The following is a 15,846-nucleotide window of genomic DNA, read 5'->3' on the forward strand; positions in this document are numbered from 1 at the left end:
ACATGGTGCTTATCACTCACCTAAATGCGATCCCCAGATTTAATTACAATCAAAAGCTTTCCAGACTGTCACAGAAGAACTCTGGCAATTTCAGTCAGAGTGATTTCCTTTTATATGCTAGAGTTTTCTATTGCACCCATGACCTTTCAAAACAGCATAATATTACCACATTATGTTGTTTGTTAATGGTCCCAACTCTGGAACAATTATATCTATTGACACTTTGTGCTTAATAACTAGAAGTATCTGATGTAATACAAGTACTATACCATAGTAAGGCTCACATTAACTCTACTGTGCCATGGTGAATTATAAGTATGTGAGTTATGTACAGCTTGCATGCTTAAAATCTACCTACTGGGCAGTGGCTAATGAATTTCAATGAAAGATCCTGAATCAAAGTCAAATTTGACAAAATGTCTAAAACTTTGCTCTTTCATCAGTCACTAGGGATGTTGTGGGAGTCACGTCTGCTTAAGTGATATGCATGCTCTGACCTCTCATAGATTTCAATCTTAGTCGCATAGCCCTTGCAGCTGTTCCATTTATTTGGCTCACCAACCTGTACTTTAAATAGCTCATCTGGTCGGGCTACATCCACTTGTAACTTCACTAACTCTGCTACCGTGAAAGAGAGAAATTCAGCCACAATGTTGGAACAGTCAACTTTCGATACTGATGTCGAAACAATGACCCGATTTGTTATGGAACAGGGAAGGAAAGCAAAAGGAACGGGGGAATTCACTCAGCTCCTGAATTCTCTGCTAACTGCAATCAAGGCCATCTCCTGTGCTGTGAGAAAAGCGGGCCTTGCCCATTTGTGAGTCCATGGCCTTTGGTTAGCTAGTGTTCCACAAATAGTGTGTGTTGCAAAGTAAGCAATTGTATGCAATTTGTTTTATGCAAGATTGGAGAGTGGATTTTGCTTTACACATCGAAAATAATTATTTTAACGGCTTTCTAGCATTTTCTCGATTATTCGCCACACTAGAGATTATTTGAAGATCTCTTTAAAGTTATTTTTAAATAAACTCCTTGACTATGAATTTCTAATGGATAATATGTATGTTTCTGAAAGCTGTGGTCCTATTATATAAAATAGAAACTTTGAATGTGGGCTTATTGGATATATAAAGTCCAACCCACCCTTACAAAGCCCAACACATCATTATCATATCATAAGCAGTCCCTCGAAATCGAGGAAGACTTGCTTCCACTCAAAGTGAGTTCTCAGGTGACTGTACAGTTGAATATGGGAATTACAGTCTCTGTCACAGGTGGGACAGGTTGAAGGAAAGGGTGGCTGGAGAGTCTGATTTGCCGCATGCTCCTTCCACTGCCTGCGCTTGTTTTCTGCATGCTCTCAGCGACGAGACTCGAGGTGCTCAGCGCCCTCCCGGATGCTCTTCTTCCTCTTAGGGCGGTCTTTGGCCAGGGACTCCCAGGTGTCGGTGGGGATGTTGCATTTTATCAAGGAGGCTTTGAGGGTGTCCTTGAAATGTTTCCTCTGCCCACCTGGGGATCGCCTGTCGTGTAGGAGTTCCGAGTAGAGCACTTGCTTTGGGAGTCCTGTGTTGGGGGTGCGGACAATGTGTCCCATCCAACGGAGCAGATCGAGTGTGGTCAGTGCTTCGATGCCGGGGATGTCAAGAACACTGACGTTGGTGCGTCTATCCTCCCAGGGGATTTGCAGGATCTTGTGGAGTATTTTTCCAGCGATTTGAGGTGTCTACTGTATATGGTTCACGTCTCTGAGCCATACAGGAGGGCGGGTATCATTACAGCCCTGTAGACCATAAGCTTGGTGCCAGATTTGAGGGCCTGATCTTCGAACACTCTCTTCCTCAGGCGACCAAAGGCTACGCTGGCATACTGGAGATAGTGTTGGACCTCGTCATCGATGTCTGCCCTTGCTGATAGTAGGCTCCTGAGGTATGGAAAGTGGTCCACATTGTCCAAGGCTGCGCCGTGGATTTTGATGACTGGGGGGGCAGTGCTGTGTGGCGGGGTCAGGTTGGCGGAGGACCTTTGTCTTACGGATATTTAGTGTAAGTCCCATGCTTTCGCACACCTCGGTGAAGATGTTGACAATGGCTTGGAGCTCAGCCTCTGAATGTGTGCAGATGCAAGCGTCGTCGGCGTACTGTAGTTCAATGACAGAGGATGGGACGGTCTTGGATCTAGCCTGGAGGCGACGAAGTTTGAATAGGTTCCCACTGGTTCTATAGTTTAATTCCATTTCAGCGGGGAGCTTGTTGAGCGTAAGATGGAGCACTGCAGCGAGGAAGATCGAGAAAAGGGTTGGCGTGATGACGCCCAACACATAAGATCAGACGTGGCCACCTTGGCTGATTTGCCCCCTCCCTTCCTAAGGTTTTGCTGAGGCCAATTAACTTGATATTGCAGCACAGTGAACTTTAATGTTTGTCTTTTAATTGTTTCTCGACACTACAAAGTAACAGTGAGCCACATCAGCAATTTTAGTCTTTGTTCAGACAGGGATTAATTGTAAACCTGAAGGTTGGAAAGATTGTGTAATTTTAGGTTCTTAAGAACCTTGCAATTAGAATTGATATGCAAACTTTATCACTTTGACAGAATGTTTATAAATACGCTGTATATTTAAACATTTAGAACTGTAATAAAAAAACAGAGACAGTTTCTAATATTCTTTTGGTAAGTAATTAGGTCATATTGACAATGCATTTTATTTCATTTTATCAAGTAGGCGGTTTGAGGGTGTGTTACTTGTGTTAGTTGTGCAGCAGAGCCACATTTAGATGATCTTTCAACTTCTGAACAGAAGTTATTAATTAAAAGTAGCCCTGGTTGTATTATTATCTCACTTATGTGTATTAAATGTTGTACTATGTGTTTATGCAATTACAAACAATGATCACATTGTGTTATTGGCTGCATATATGCTGTACAAATGTGCTAATCTCTTTTCACCATCGCAAACGTTCTGTCCTGACTGTTCTCCCACATACCTTCCATTCTTTCCTTAAATAATAAATGTAAGGAGCTCCTGCACGTTTTACTTTCCAAATTTGAGGCCATCTTTTGGACTGGATCTGCCTCATCTGACCTCTTCCACCCAACTTTACTTTTGCTCTGCTCTGCAGCTTTTCCCTCAAGCCTTCAACAAACTCTTTGGACGTGAGTTCCCCTACCTCGGCGGGTTGGTGGCGGGGCCCGGCTTCATTGCTGGATCCAGTCCAATGTCCAAAATGATTTTCCCCTGATTGGGCTTCTTAAGCCCACACAGCGCGTTTGCCAGCCAATTGAAGGAAGCGGATCTGATGACATCTTTTGATGACGCGTCATCAGCCGGTTTCCTTAAAGGGACCATGCGCAAGTTTAGTTTGACCGTTCTGCTGTCAGTGTTCTACAGCATTTAGTGCTGCAAACACTGACATGCACTGCACCCAGGCTCTCCCATGAGTCCCTCCATTTGCTTATGGAGGGAGTCACAGCATGCAGGGAGGTTCTCTCCCCTTCCACTGTTCTCTCCCCTCCCCAGGAGACCACGCTGCCTGGTTGCACATTTCGCAGGAGGACACAAGCAGAGATGTTGGCAGGAGGACCAGGCTGCAGTGACGCATACTTTTCAATTATCTCAGTAGATTATGAAACATCACATCCCCATCAATCTGCCTTCCCTATCCTACTCCTGCACATCCTTACTCACACTAACTTACCTTGTACCTCCACTATCCCTCTCTATCTACATTCACTTCCCCATCTCACTAGCCACCCCTCACACTCACCCTCATCTTAGTCCAATCATACCAACTAATAACACACAAGGGTAGCACTTGGGTGTTTTATGCAATGTTCATGTAAAGTGATATGTTTATAATAAAGGATGAAACTGAGTACTGTGTACAATGAGCAAGTGTGAACTTAGCTCCTTTAATAAGACTCCAGAGTGCAGGTACCTCGTGGGTGGTACCTTGGGACTCCAACAAGTGGGCCCTCTGGTGGTAGTGTAATACAGGTTACAAGGGGTTAAATACATAACATCACTCCCCGTTAAGTCAACAGTACACTTATTTACAAGGTGAGACGATCTGGGGCTTTTCGCTCCCTTGTCGATTGTCTCGGTACAAATGCGGATGAGGGTGAGTTGGTTGGTTCTTCACTGGGCTGCTGGGCAGCCGGCCTTGCCGGGCTGCTGGGGATGGTGAGTTCAGCTTTGTGGTCAACTATGATGTCAGTTGCCACTTGTGTGTGTGTTGGAGGGTCAAAGTTGGTGGTGTCTTCTTTGGGTTGTTCATAGCAGTTGGTGAACTGCAATTTGATTTGGTCCAAATGTTTTCTGAACGTTAGTCCATTGGCCAATTTGACCTGAAACACCCTACTCCCCTCTTTGGCTATGACCATGCCAGCGAGCCATTTGGGACCATGGCCATAATTGAATAAAACACAGGATCATTGATCTCAATATCACGTGACAAATTTGCGCGGTCATGGTACACACTTTGTTGATGCCGCCTGCCCTCCACGTGATCATGGAGATCAGGGTGGACAAGAGAGAGCCTTGTTTTGAGCGCCCTTTTCATGAGCAGCTCAGCTGGGGGAACTCCGGTGAATGAGTGGGGTCTGGTGCGGTAGCTGAGCAGCACTCGGGATAGTCGGGTCTGCAGGGAGCCTTCCGACACGCGTTTCAGGCTTTGCTTGATGGTCTGAACTGCCCGTTCTGCCTGGCCATTGGATGTTGGCTTGAACAGGGAAGATGTGACGTGCTTGATCCCATTGCGGGTCATGAATTCCTTGAATTCAGCACTGGTGAAACATGACCCATTGTCACTGACTAGGACATCAGGCAGGCCGTGCGTGACAAACATGATTTGTAGGCTTTCAATAGTGGCTGTGTAAGTGCTTACAGACATTATTGCACATTCAATCCATTTTGAGTAAGCGTCCACGACAACCAAAAACATTTTGCCTAGAAATAGGCCCGCATAGTCCACGTAGATCCTCGACCACGGTTTGGAGGGCCACGACCACAAACTTCGCAGTGCCTCTCTGGGTGCATTGCTCAGCTGAGAGCAAGTGTTGCACTGGCGCACGCATGACTCTAAATCTGAGTTGATGCCGGACTACCATACATGGGATCTGGCTATGGCTTTCATCATTACAATGCCTGAGTGGGTGCTGTGTAGTTCACAAATGAACGTAACTCTACCTTTCTTGGGCAAGACCACGCGATTGCCCCACAACAGACAGTCCGCCTGCAGGGACATTTCATCTTTGCACCTGTGGAACTGCTTAATCACCTCCTGCATCTCCGCTGGGATGCTGGACCAGCTCCCATGGAGGACACAGTTTTTTTACCAAGGACAGTAAAGAATCCTGGCTGGTCCAGGTCCTGATCTGGCGCCGTAATGGGGAACTTTTCATTTTCGAATGCATCCATTACCATGAGCAAGTCCGCTGGCTGTGCCATTTCCTGAGAGCATCTGCGCAGTTCTCTGTGCTCGGTCTGTGGCGGGTTACATAGTTGTATGCCGACAGCGTGAGTGCCCATCTTTGGAATCGGGCAGAGGGATTGGTCTTAATCCCTTTGCTCTCAGAGAACAGCGATGTGAACGGCTTGTGGTCAGTTTCAAGCTCAAACTTGAGGCCAAATAAATACTGATGCATTTTCTTTACCCCGTAAACGCACACCAGAGCCTCTTTTTCAATCATGCTGTAGGCCCTTTCGGCCTTGGACAAACTCCTGGACGCATAAGCGACCGGTTGCAAAATCCTCAATTCATTAGCCTGTTGTAACACACACGCGACCCCATATGACGACGCATCGCAATCTAGCACTAATCTTTTACAAGGGTCATATAGGACAAGCAAGTTGTTTGAACACAACAGATTTCTGGCTTTCTTAAAGGCAGCCTCTTGTGAATTCCCCCATACCCAGTCGTCTCCCTTGCGCAGTAGAGCATGTAGGGGTTCTAGCAGGGTGCTTAACCCAGGTAGGAAATTACCGAAATAGTTAAGGAGTCCCAGGAACGACCGCAGCTCCGTCACATTCTGTGGTCTCGGCGCGTTCTTGATGGCCTCCATCTTGGCGTCGGTGGGTCTGATGCTGTATGCTGTGATTCTTCTTCCCAAGAACTCGAGCACCTGCGCAAGGAAAACACACTTCGGGCGTTTCAACCTGAGCCCCATGTGATCCAATCGACTAAGAACCTCTTCCAGATTCTTCAAGTGCTTAATGGTGTCCCGACCTGTAACCAGTATGTCGTCCTGGAAAACCACGGTGCGAGGAACCGACTTTAGCAGGCTCTCCGTGTTCTGTTGAAAGATTGCTGCGGCCGACCAAATCCTGAACGGGCATCTGTTATAGATGAACAGATCTTTGTGCGTGTTGATGCAGGTGAGGCCTTTCGAAGACTCCTTCAGCTCCTGCGTCATGTAGGCCGAGGTCAGGTCCAGCTTGGTGAACGTCTTCCCTCCAGCCAGGGTCGCAAATAGGTCATCTGCCTTGGGTAGCGGGTACTGGTCCTGCAGTGAAAAATGGTTAATCGTTACTTTATAGTCCCCATAAATTCTGACTGTGCCGTCCTCTTTAAGTACCGGGACAATCGGACTAGCCCACTTGTTGAATTCCACCGGCACGATGATGCCTTCTCGCTGCAGCCTGTCCAGCTCAATTTCCACTTTCTCATGCATCAAATATGGTACCGCCCTTGCCTTGTGGTGGATGGGTCGCATACCGGGAACCAAATGGATCTGCACTTTCGCCCCCAAGAAGCTTCCAATGCCTGGCTCGAACAACGATGAAAACCTGCTCAGAACCTGGGCACATGAGACGTCGTCGACGGATGAAAGTCCTCGGATGTCATCCCAGTTCCAGCGGATTTTTCCCAGCCAGCTTCTGCCAAACAATGTGGGGCCATCCCCGGCACAATCCACAGCGGGAGTTCATGTACTGCTCCATCATAGGAGACTTTGACTTCTGCACTGCCAATTACAGGGATTAGTTCCTTGGTGTAAGTCCTTAGTTTGGTGTGAATGGGGCTGAGCTTGGGCCTGTGTGCTTTTTTGCCCCACAGACTGTCGAAGGCCTTTTTACTCATTATGGACTGACTCGCACCCGTGTCCAGTTCCATAAATACTGGAATTCCGTTCAGTTCAACTTTCAAACATTATTGGTGGACATTTCGTGGTGAATGTGTGTACCCCGTACATTTCTGCCTCCTCGGTACGAGTCTCCAATTCAGCCTGATCCACAGTGGGTCGATTTTCCTCTCCAACATGGTGGTTTGCAGGGTTTGCAGGGTTTGCAGCTCGCCTGCACATTCGCTGGAGGTGTCCCATTGTTCTGCAACCGTTGCACGCATAGTGCTTGAAGCGGCATTGATGGGGCCGATGATCACCTCTCCAGCGCCAACAAGATGTTAACTGCCTCGCATTAACGATTAATGGCGGACTCTGGGTCATCTGAGGTCGGGCAGCAGCAGCCGGCGTGTATGTTCTGCCATGTATATTCCTGCTCGAAAACAACATTATTTTGTGCACAGTACTGGCCGAAACTTCTTTACTCTGCAAAATCTGCTTGGTGTTGTTACTGGTGGACATAAATGCCTGGGCTATCGTTATGGCTTTACTTAGATTCGGAGTTTCAACAGTCAACAGTTTGCAAAGGATTACCTCATGGCCAGTGCCCAGTACAAAAAAGTCTCTGAGCATTTGTTCTCGGAATCCCTCAAATTCGCAATGTCCTGCGAGGTGTCTTAGTTCGGTGGTTGTTCGTTACCTCGTCGCCAATTGATACGTTTATAATAAAGGATGAAACTGAGTACTGTGTACAATGAGCAAGTGTGACCTTAGCTTCATTAATAAGACTCCAGAGTGCAGGTACCTCGTGGGTGACCTGCTTATATACTGTGCTCCCAAGGGATGCTGGGATCCCTTGGGACTCCAACAGGTAGGCCTTCTGGTGGTGGTGTAATGCAGGTTACAAGGGGTTAAATATATAACATAAAGATTCTGTTAATGTGGTGTCAAACTTTGAAATCTTTATTTTCAACACTTTGCGTTCTTTGCCAGAGCTGTGTGCACTTTTGGAAGTGGCTCAGTGAGTTGCAGTGAATGGTGAGACATAACACTACCCTGCACAATGGTGATGAATATGAAAGGAATGGCTTGAGCATTGTAGGGATGCTTTATGGTATGTGGGGTGGTACCAGCATGGCGTATCATGTGGCAGCCAGGGTGTACAATGTCAAGTGAAGTAAATCTGACCATGGTAAGGCCATCCCTGGTGCCCCGGGCAGCAATGTGGTTGGGTGCTGATGCCCTGTGTCCTGTGCCGCATCAGTTGATTGCGGAGAAGGTTGGTGTTGTTGCTGGTGCTGCCGGTGTGCCTGGTGCTGCTGGTGTTAGAGCTGATCGTGGTGGGATTCGGAGGATCAAGGTGAGAAAGTTTCAAGGGCACCGATGCTGATATAATCAATGGCAGGTGAACTTGCGATGAAAGAAGCGATCTGTCAATGGTAAGATAGGTTGTTCCAATGAGGTGAAACTGGATAGAGTGTTTACTCCAAACAGTTGCAACCTGCATTAAGCTAAATCTGTCTTCCAAATGCAGTAAGCAACAGCTTCTGAGCTTGGAAAGTGAACAGCTGTGAGATGGGAGCTTTTATAGAACATTTACAGCTGTCAAGCAATGAGATGATTTCATGGTCATACAACTCTCAATCTGCTTACCTGACGTGATCCCCGAGCAGTGTAGACCCTATGGGAAACTTCGTGAAATGTAAAGGTGAGCTCAAAATCCTTCTTAATGGTCTGTTAACAGGGTCACAATGACCTGAATTGCCCCCCCCATCCAACCCCCCACCCCCATCGCTGTGTGTCAGGTCTACTCAGCGCTAACAGACCCGACATTTGAGAAAGATGCGTGGGGCTGACAGCGAGGTCCCAATCCACTGTCAAAAAAAAATTCCTACCCGACCCGCCACTGAACCCGCTGACACACCACCCCTCCCCCCGAAAAATTCTCCCCTTTGTTTCTATGAAGACCAAAGTTTACTTCCTCATCAACCACCTCCCAACTCAAATCATGAATGCCCATCCTCACTTCTTCCCAACATCATCAACCAGTCTCTATGTTTGGCATTTGTACCCCTTGAAACCCTCTGCCATTAACCCCTGCTCAAAAATTCTATCCTTAACTCCTTCACTCTCTCTGACTACCATTCTGTTTCCAATCTCCTCTCTAAAATCTTGCAATGCCTCATTGCTATTTAACCACACACTAATTTCTCCCACCAAGATGTCCAATCTCGTTTCCACTTCCACACCCTACTGAAAGTCTGCCTACACCCCGATCTCTTCCTCCCCATTGCTAAAACCTAATCTATGCTTTCATCAACTCTTTCGTCATCTTGAGGACCAACTTCGCCAATGCTCTCCATCATCTCCACATTCACAAATTCTAGTTTATTCTGAACATAAGAACGTAAGAACATAAAAAATAGGAGCAGGTGTAGGTCATGCGGCCCTTCGAGCCTGCTCCGCCATTCAATAAGATTGTGGCTGATCTTCAATTTCAACTCCACTTTCCCGCCCGATCCTTATATCCCTTGACTCCCCTAGAGACCAAAAAGTCTATCTATTTAACCTTTGAATATACCAACAACTTAGTATCCACAACCCTTTGGGTTTCAAAGATTCACAATCCTCTGAGTGAAGAAATTCTTCCTCATCTCAGTCTTAAATGGCCGACCCCTTATCCTGAGACTATGCCCCCTTGTTCTAGACTCTCCATCTAGGGAAACAACCTCTCAGCATCTATCCTGTCAATCTCAATCAGAATCTTGCATGTTTCAATGAGATCACCTCTCATTCTTCTAAAAACCAGAGAGTATGGGCCCAATCTACTCAATCTCTCCTCATTAGACAAACCTCTCCTCCCAGGGATCAATCTAAGAACATAAAAACATAAGAAATAGGAGCAGGAGTAGGCCATACTACCCCTCGAGCCTGCTCCACCATTCAATAAGATCATGGCTAATCCGATCGTGGACACAGGTCCACTTCCCTGCCCGCTCCCCATAACCCCTTATTCCCTTATCAGTTAAGAAACTGTCTATTTCTGGCTTAATTTTATTCAGTGATCCAGCTTCCACAGCTATCTGAAGCAGTGAATTCCACAGATTTACAACCCTCTGAGAGAAGAAATTCCTCCTCATCTCAGTTTTAAATGGGCGGCCCCTTATTCTAAGATTATGCCTCCTAGTTCTAGTTGCCCCTAGTTCTAGTCTCCCCTATCAGTGGAAACATCCTCTCTGCATCCACCTTGTCAAGCCCCCTCATAATCTTATACATCTTGATAAGATCACCTCTCATCTAATGAACCTTTCTTGCACCTCTGAGGTAAGTATGTCCTTCCTCAGTTAAGGAGACCAACACAGTACTCCAGGTGTAGTCTCACGAAGGCCCTGTACAATTGTAGTAAAACTTCCTTGCTCTTGTACTCTAACCCCCTTGCAATAAAGGCCAACCTGCCATTTGCTTTTCTAATTGCTTGCTGTACCTGCATGTTGACATTCTGTGTTTCCTGTACAAGGACACCAAAATCTCTCTGAACACCAACATTTATGGCTCAAGTCTTCTCCGCAAAGTTTCATATTTCCAACACTTCCTTGCTGAATCAAGATCTTTGCCCTTATTTCAAAGCCACCCATGGCTTTGCTCTACTGTACCTCAATGACCCTATCCAGCAATATCTCCACACTTGCATCTTACACTCCATACACTCTATGGAAACCAAATTACTGCTCATCCCCATTCAATCTGCTCCATCATCAGTGATTCATCCTGCAGTCACAATATCCATGTCCTCTGGAATTCTCTCAAAGTCACTAAGCGTTGTCGCTCACTCCCTGTCTTCATTAGCTTCCTATAAATTCTTCTGTTTGACAGTGTCATGGCCTTTCCCCATTTACATTCTTTTTTCCTGCCTATTGTTTATCTTTTCCCTTATTCAGCCCTCTGAGGTTTTATTTTTCTGCAAAGAATGCTATAGAAATGTAAGTTGTTGTAAGCACTGAACACTTTTCACTTTGGCAGCTCTATCTCACAGTTGGTTCTACTCGCAGAAAAAGGACAAATTCACCCTTGCTTTTAGTGTGAGTTTCCATTGTACTGTGATATAGCAAATGTGACATTTTCATTTTAAGGTCCCCTCGGTGTAATTTGTCGTTTTGTATCAGATAGATGTTAAATGCAGAAAGTGAAATATGTATACCTTGCTCTATGATTAGTAATTTATACAGTATTCAGTCTTACAAACCTTTAGCTGAACTGTTACCAAAGTTCTGCCAAGTTTAGTCAGACTTATTAAGTTTTTGGAAATGATAAAATAACACAGCTGAAATCATGGCTTGACTTTACTTAGCTCCTCTGAACCTTGTTTGAAGTATATCAAGTTTGTGGAAGGTTTTTTTTTTTACTGTCAAAACTTCTAGTGATTTTTGCCAGGTGGTTGAAGTCAGGAATTGGGATCCACGGTGGAAATTAATGAACTCATTCCTAGACCTTGTGAACATATCTGTTTTTGAACAACAAGTACAAAACTCTCCAAATATAATTATCCTAGGACATGGTACAAAATGCAGATGTGATTTGAAGCAACAGGTATCACAAAGTCCAATTTTATTTAACCTCTAGACCCTTTAAGCACTGGATCCATTATCCCAAGCAAATTGCAACCAGACACAACTCTAATTAGTACTTGCTGCTCAATAAAGATTACTTTACATATCAAAATATCCGACTGCTGAGATGTTTCCTTTCTTTTTCCCATTCTTTGTCAGTGAGGCCCCCTTCCTTCCCACCCTCATTTCCCAACTTGTTCTATTTCCACTGATTCAGCTCCCTGTCATGTGCATGCTAAGGTGCATGCACAGAGACAGCCAGTAATAAGAACATTAAGAAACAAATAATAAAGATAAAGGACAAAACCCAAATAAAATAGATAGCAGAAATGAGATTGAAAAGTGACAAACAACAAAATGAAAAACAGCATAAACTGTATATGAAACAGGAAAGGTGCTACTCCAAGAAGTTGCTTAGCTATCCAGCAGATGGCAGCATCATCATCATACACAATGAAATCACTGATTTTTGAAGTCTGTTTTATTACAGGGCAAAATCACCTAGTCTGCAAAAAGTGGAATAAGTTTTCTTTATGGACTTTATGTGACACTGTGCCAAACAAACTAGGAAGGTTGCAGGTTTAATCATTGCCTTCTACTGAGTTAGTTGATCTCGGTACATAGTAGGATTGCAAAAATTGGCTTCAGTTACCTGGCCTGGGAATCAGCTAGGGTTTCTGAGCATGATGACTATCAACTGACTCCCTGTTAGGAAACATCGTTTGTGGATGTGGAGTAAGGACAGACTCAAGTTTGACAATGATGCCTCCCATGGTAGGATAACCAGGTGCTTCCCAACAACAGGTTAACACTCACTGTCTATATTTACACATGAAGAATGGTCACTTGGGTGAATTACTGTAAGGCTGACATAGCTGACAACAATGCATTTTTCTATTATATTTGTCATTCAGAGGATACTTAAAGGATATCTTCAATATCGTACTAAATCTGAGGGTCTACTGCTCTAAGAAAGTTAGCTTATTCTTTGCAGCATTGAGGTTGTTCAATAATAAAGCCTATTTTTTTTAGCTCTGTAATAGTTAACCAACTTAATTTCCAAACCAGTTAAATCTAATTTGCCAAATACCCTATTCGGATACTTTGGGTCCTTTGCAAAACAAAATGGCAGCATTTGTGTACAGAGAGACAAGAGAGTACATTTTCACTTTTAGCAGTGGCAAAAAAAAGGGCGGTACCAGATCAGCTGCCCGTTTTGCACCAAGCCCAATTTTTCTTTCCATTGAAATAAAAATGTTCTTCAGCATATGCAGATTCCATCTTTATATTCCACTTCAAGATTCCCTCCTGATAAATGTAGCCCCAGGATACTAAGTCATACAAGTCATACAAGTCATACAAACCATAAAGGTCCCAGGTTTGACCCATAGTTTGTGTTGAGCTAGTTATTTCAGCCAGGGTGTAAATTGGCCATAGCAATCTGGGCTAGGAAGGGGAAACATTCACCGCCATTCCTCCTCCCGGTTGTTAACTCCATTGATCTCTGGACTTGGCTGTAAGGTCCGATTGTCAAGTAGCTAATCAAAGCTCACTCACTGTGCAAGACTCACTTTTGAAGAATGATCATTTGGGTGAGGTAATCAGATAGTTGCTTGAGCCCATGCAGCCATTTGTCAATATTAATCATTACTTTCAGGAGAGAAGGGGATACAATTGAGGGGAAATCAGTTTCCCTGTCACAGATCTTGGACTAAAGTGAATCTAGACCCAGTTGAAGAGTTTTAGTGGGCAGCACTAGGTTACTTTCAGTTTAGTATATGAGAGTTCTGGAGAAAATCCCTGTCCTTGGGTGATCTCTAACCAACAGTTTTAAAGCATAAAGCAATATAATGACAAAACTTTGATTATTAGAAAATGTTCAAAGTGATATTTACAGAACTAGCTGCCAACACTTTTAATACGTGAAATCGTATAAATTTTCCAAAATGTGATACTTTAGAACAGATCACATTTTAAAACAGAAATGAGTGAGCCTCACTCCAAGCGATAATGAAGAGGCACTGGTATGTGTACAGATTCCAGCTATAACATATTAATTTCAGGGCAATTCAGCAGAATGAAACAAGCCTTCAAATGGATGTCAGAATATTAATTTTTAAGCCAGCCTCATATATGTTATGTCTCCAGATGTTCTAAACTCTTCAGTTCTTAGATACCCACATATAGGATGAATAAAGACGGAAAAGAAATAAAGCAATGAAAATAGGGACACATAAATAAAAGAAATAAGAGAACAAAGACAAGAAAGAAAAAGGAATAAAATAGATTGTACACTATTAGCAGTTCTCCTGTGGTGTTGTTCACAGTGATTTGGAGGATATGCTGCGTTATGCAATCCAACAACACACAAATTGCATGATTACGACTTTTAATGTAATATAGAGAATGAAAACTCTACAAGTTCACTAACTCCCACTTTCTCAGTACCATAGAGATATCACATTACTCCATCTCCCACTTACCAAAGAAATCTCCATGACCGAAAACCATATTGATTTAGTACAACAAATTTAACCTGTGAATGTAAAAGTTCTGTTATAAATCTTTAGTTACTGTTCACAAAGGTTATTTACAAACAAATGCCTTTTGGCTAAGATCAAGTGTAGTATCTGTTCTTATCAGTTAATATCCCCTATGGGGACATGATATTGAATTGATTTTTGGACAGGGAGCTGGATCAGGGGCATGCCCCGTCCACTCCATGCACCGACCTGGTATTGCAATATTTCCAGGAACGGTGCAACTTCGCCTCTCGGCCTTTTGGCCTAAGATCAAACACATTGGCGCAAAGTGATCTTTGGCGTTAAATTGATCTGGAACGAAATTGGATTAAAAAAAAAAAAAATTTACAAACAAATGAATAAAGCAATCAGCCAAATTCTCATTAAATGATGAAGACTAACTTTACAGAGGACATTCAAATCTGCGCCATTATTTCAATTAATGAATTGAGTCACCATGGAGCCTGGTGGAAGGCTCCCAGCTTGCAACCTTCTTGCCAATTACTGAGCAAGTGGGGTTAGTGAACTTGTAGAGAGTTTTCTATATCCATATTCCATTAAAAGTCTTGTAATCATGCAATTTTTGATATTACATTTCATAAAGCAGCATATTCTCCAAGTCACTGTGAACAACATAAAAACTCTGGAGAAAGGAGAGAATGAAGGGCTATCTCAGTAAACAAGCATTTTGGAGAAGGAGATTTTTAATCATAGATCTTTGCCATTTAAAAGGGTTGTGTCTGTGTAGCCAGACTACAAAATAGCCTCTAACCAAACTGTTAACATCTAGTGTTAGACTGTATATTTAAGTGGATGTTGCTTGATAAATGCTCAAATATCCATCATGTATTATTTTTTTCAGGTGTGGAATTGCAGGGACTGTGAATGTGACTGGAGATGAAGTCAAGAAATTGGATGTCCTGTCTAACGATCTCATCATTAATATGCTAAAATCATCCTACAGTACTTGCGTGCTAGTGTCGGAGGAGAATAAAGATGCTATAATTGTTGAGCCTGATAGGAGGGTGAGTGTATAACGATGGTGGTCAGTGATGATTCCTTATAAACATGAATTTTGAATTTATCATCATCATAGGCAGTCCCTCGGAATCGAGGAAGACTTGCTTCTATTTTTAACATGCGTTCTTAGGTGGCTGTACAGTCCAATACGAGAACCACAGTCTCTGTCACAGGTGGGACAGATAGTCGTTGAGGGAAGGGGTGGGTGGGACTGAATTGCTGCACGCTCGTTCCGCTGCTTGTGCTTGATTTCTGCATGCTCTCGGTGACGAGACTCAAGGAGCTCAGCGCCCTCCCAGATGCATTTCTTCCACTTAGGGCGGTCTTTGGCCAGGGACTCCCAGGGCCAGTGGGGATGTTGCACTTTATCAGGAAGGCTTTGAGGGGGTGAATGCTAGCGGGTGAGGCTCCTTGCTAATAATGCAAAGGTGGAGAATTAACCCTATAATGTGTAGGGGCATGAAGTGCTGGAAAAACACAAATCAGCAACTGTAAAGCAAAATGGCAGGTCACTATTTGGGATATAATCTTTTATTAAAATATAAATTCTAAGTGCTCTCTCCTGTGTAGCTCTATCTTTGAGGTACTTCTCTGAAAATACAGATCCACATTGTAACTACCCACAACAAAATAAG

At 43.9% G+C, this 15,846-nt stretch overlaps 1 protein-coding gene and 1 pseudogene across 2 annotated transcripts in view; both read left to right on the top strand.

Annotated features, from left to right (window-relative positions):
* The first annotated feature begins 561 nt into the window (after window positions 1-561).
* LOC139265176 (fructose-1,6-bisphosphatase isozyme 2-like) overlaps window positions 562-15,846 on the top strand; it is a 144,007-nt gene continuing 128,722 nt past the window's right edge. Inside the window, exons 1-2 of one of the 2 annotated variants that reach the window (XM_070882112.1) lie at window positions 562-820; window positions 15,054-15,216. In XM_070882112.1, coding sequence (XP_070738213.1) covers window positions 651-820; window positions 15,054-15,216 — 333 coding nt within the window. In that variant the 5' untranslated portion in view covers window positions 562-650. The remainder of the gene's footprint in view (window positions 821-15,053; window positions 15,217-15,846) is intronic. The other variant, XM_070882103.1, reaches the window with a different exon arrangement.
* LOC139278783 (U2 spliceosomal RNA) lies at window positions 14,264-14,438 on the top strand (annotated as a pseudogene).

Source organism: Pristiophorus japonicus, chromosome 1 (genome assembly GCF_044704955.1).
Source record: "Pristiophorus japonicus isolate sPriJap1 chromosome 1, sPriJap1.hap1, whole genome shotgun sequence".
NCBI classification, from domain to species: domain Eukaryota; kingdom Metazoa; phylum Chordata; class Chondrichthyes; family Pristiophoridae; genus Pristiophorus; species Pristiophorus japonicus.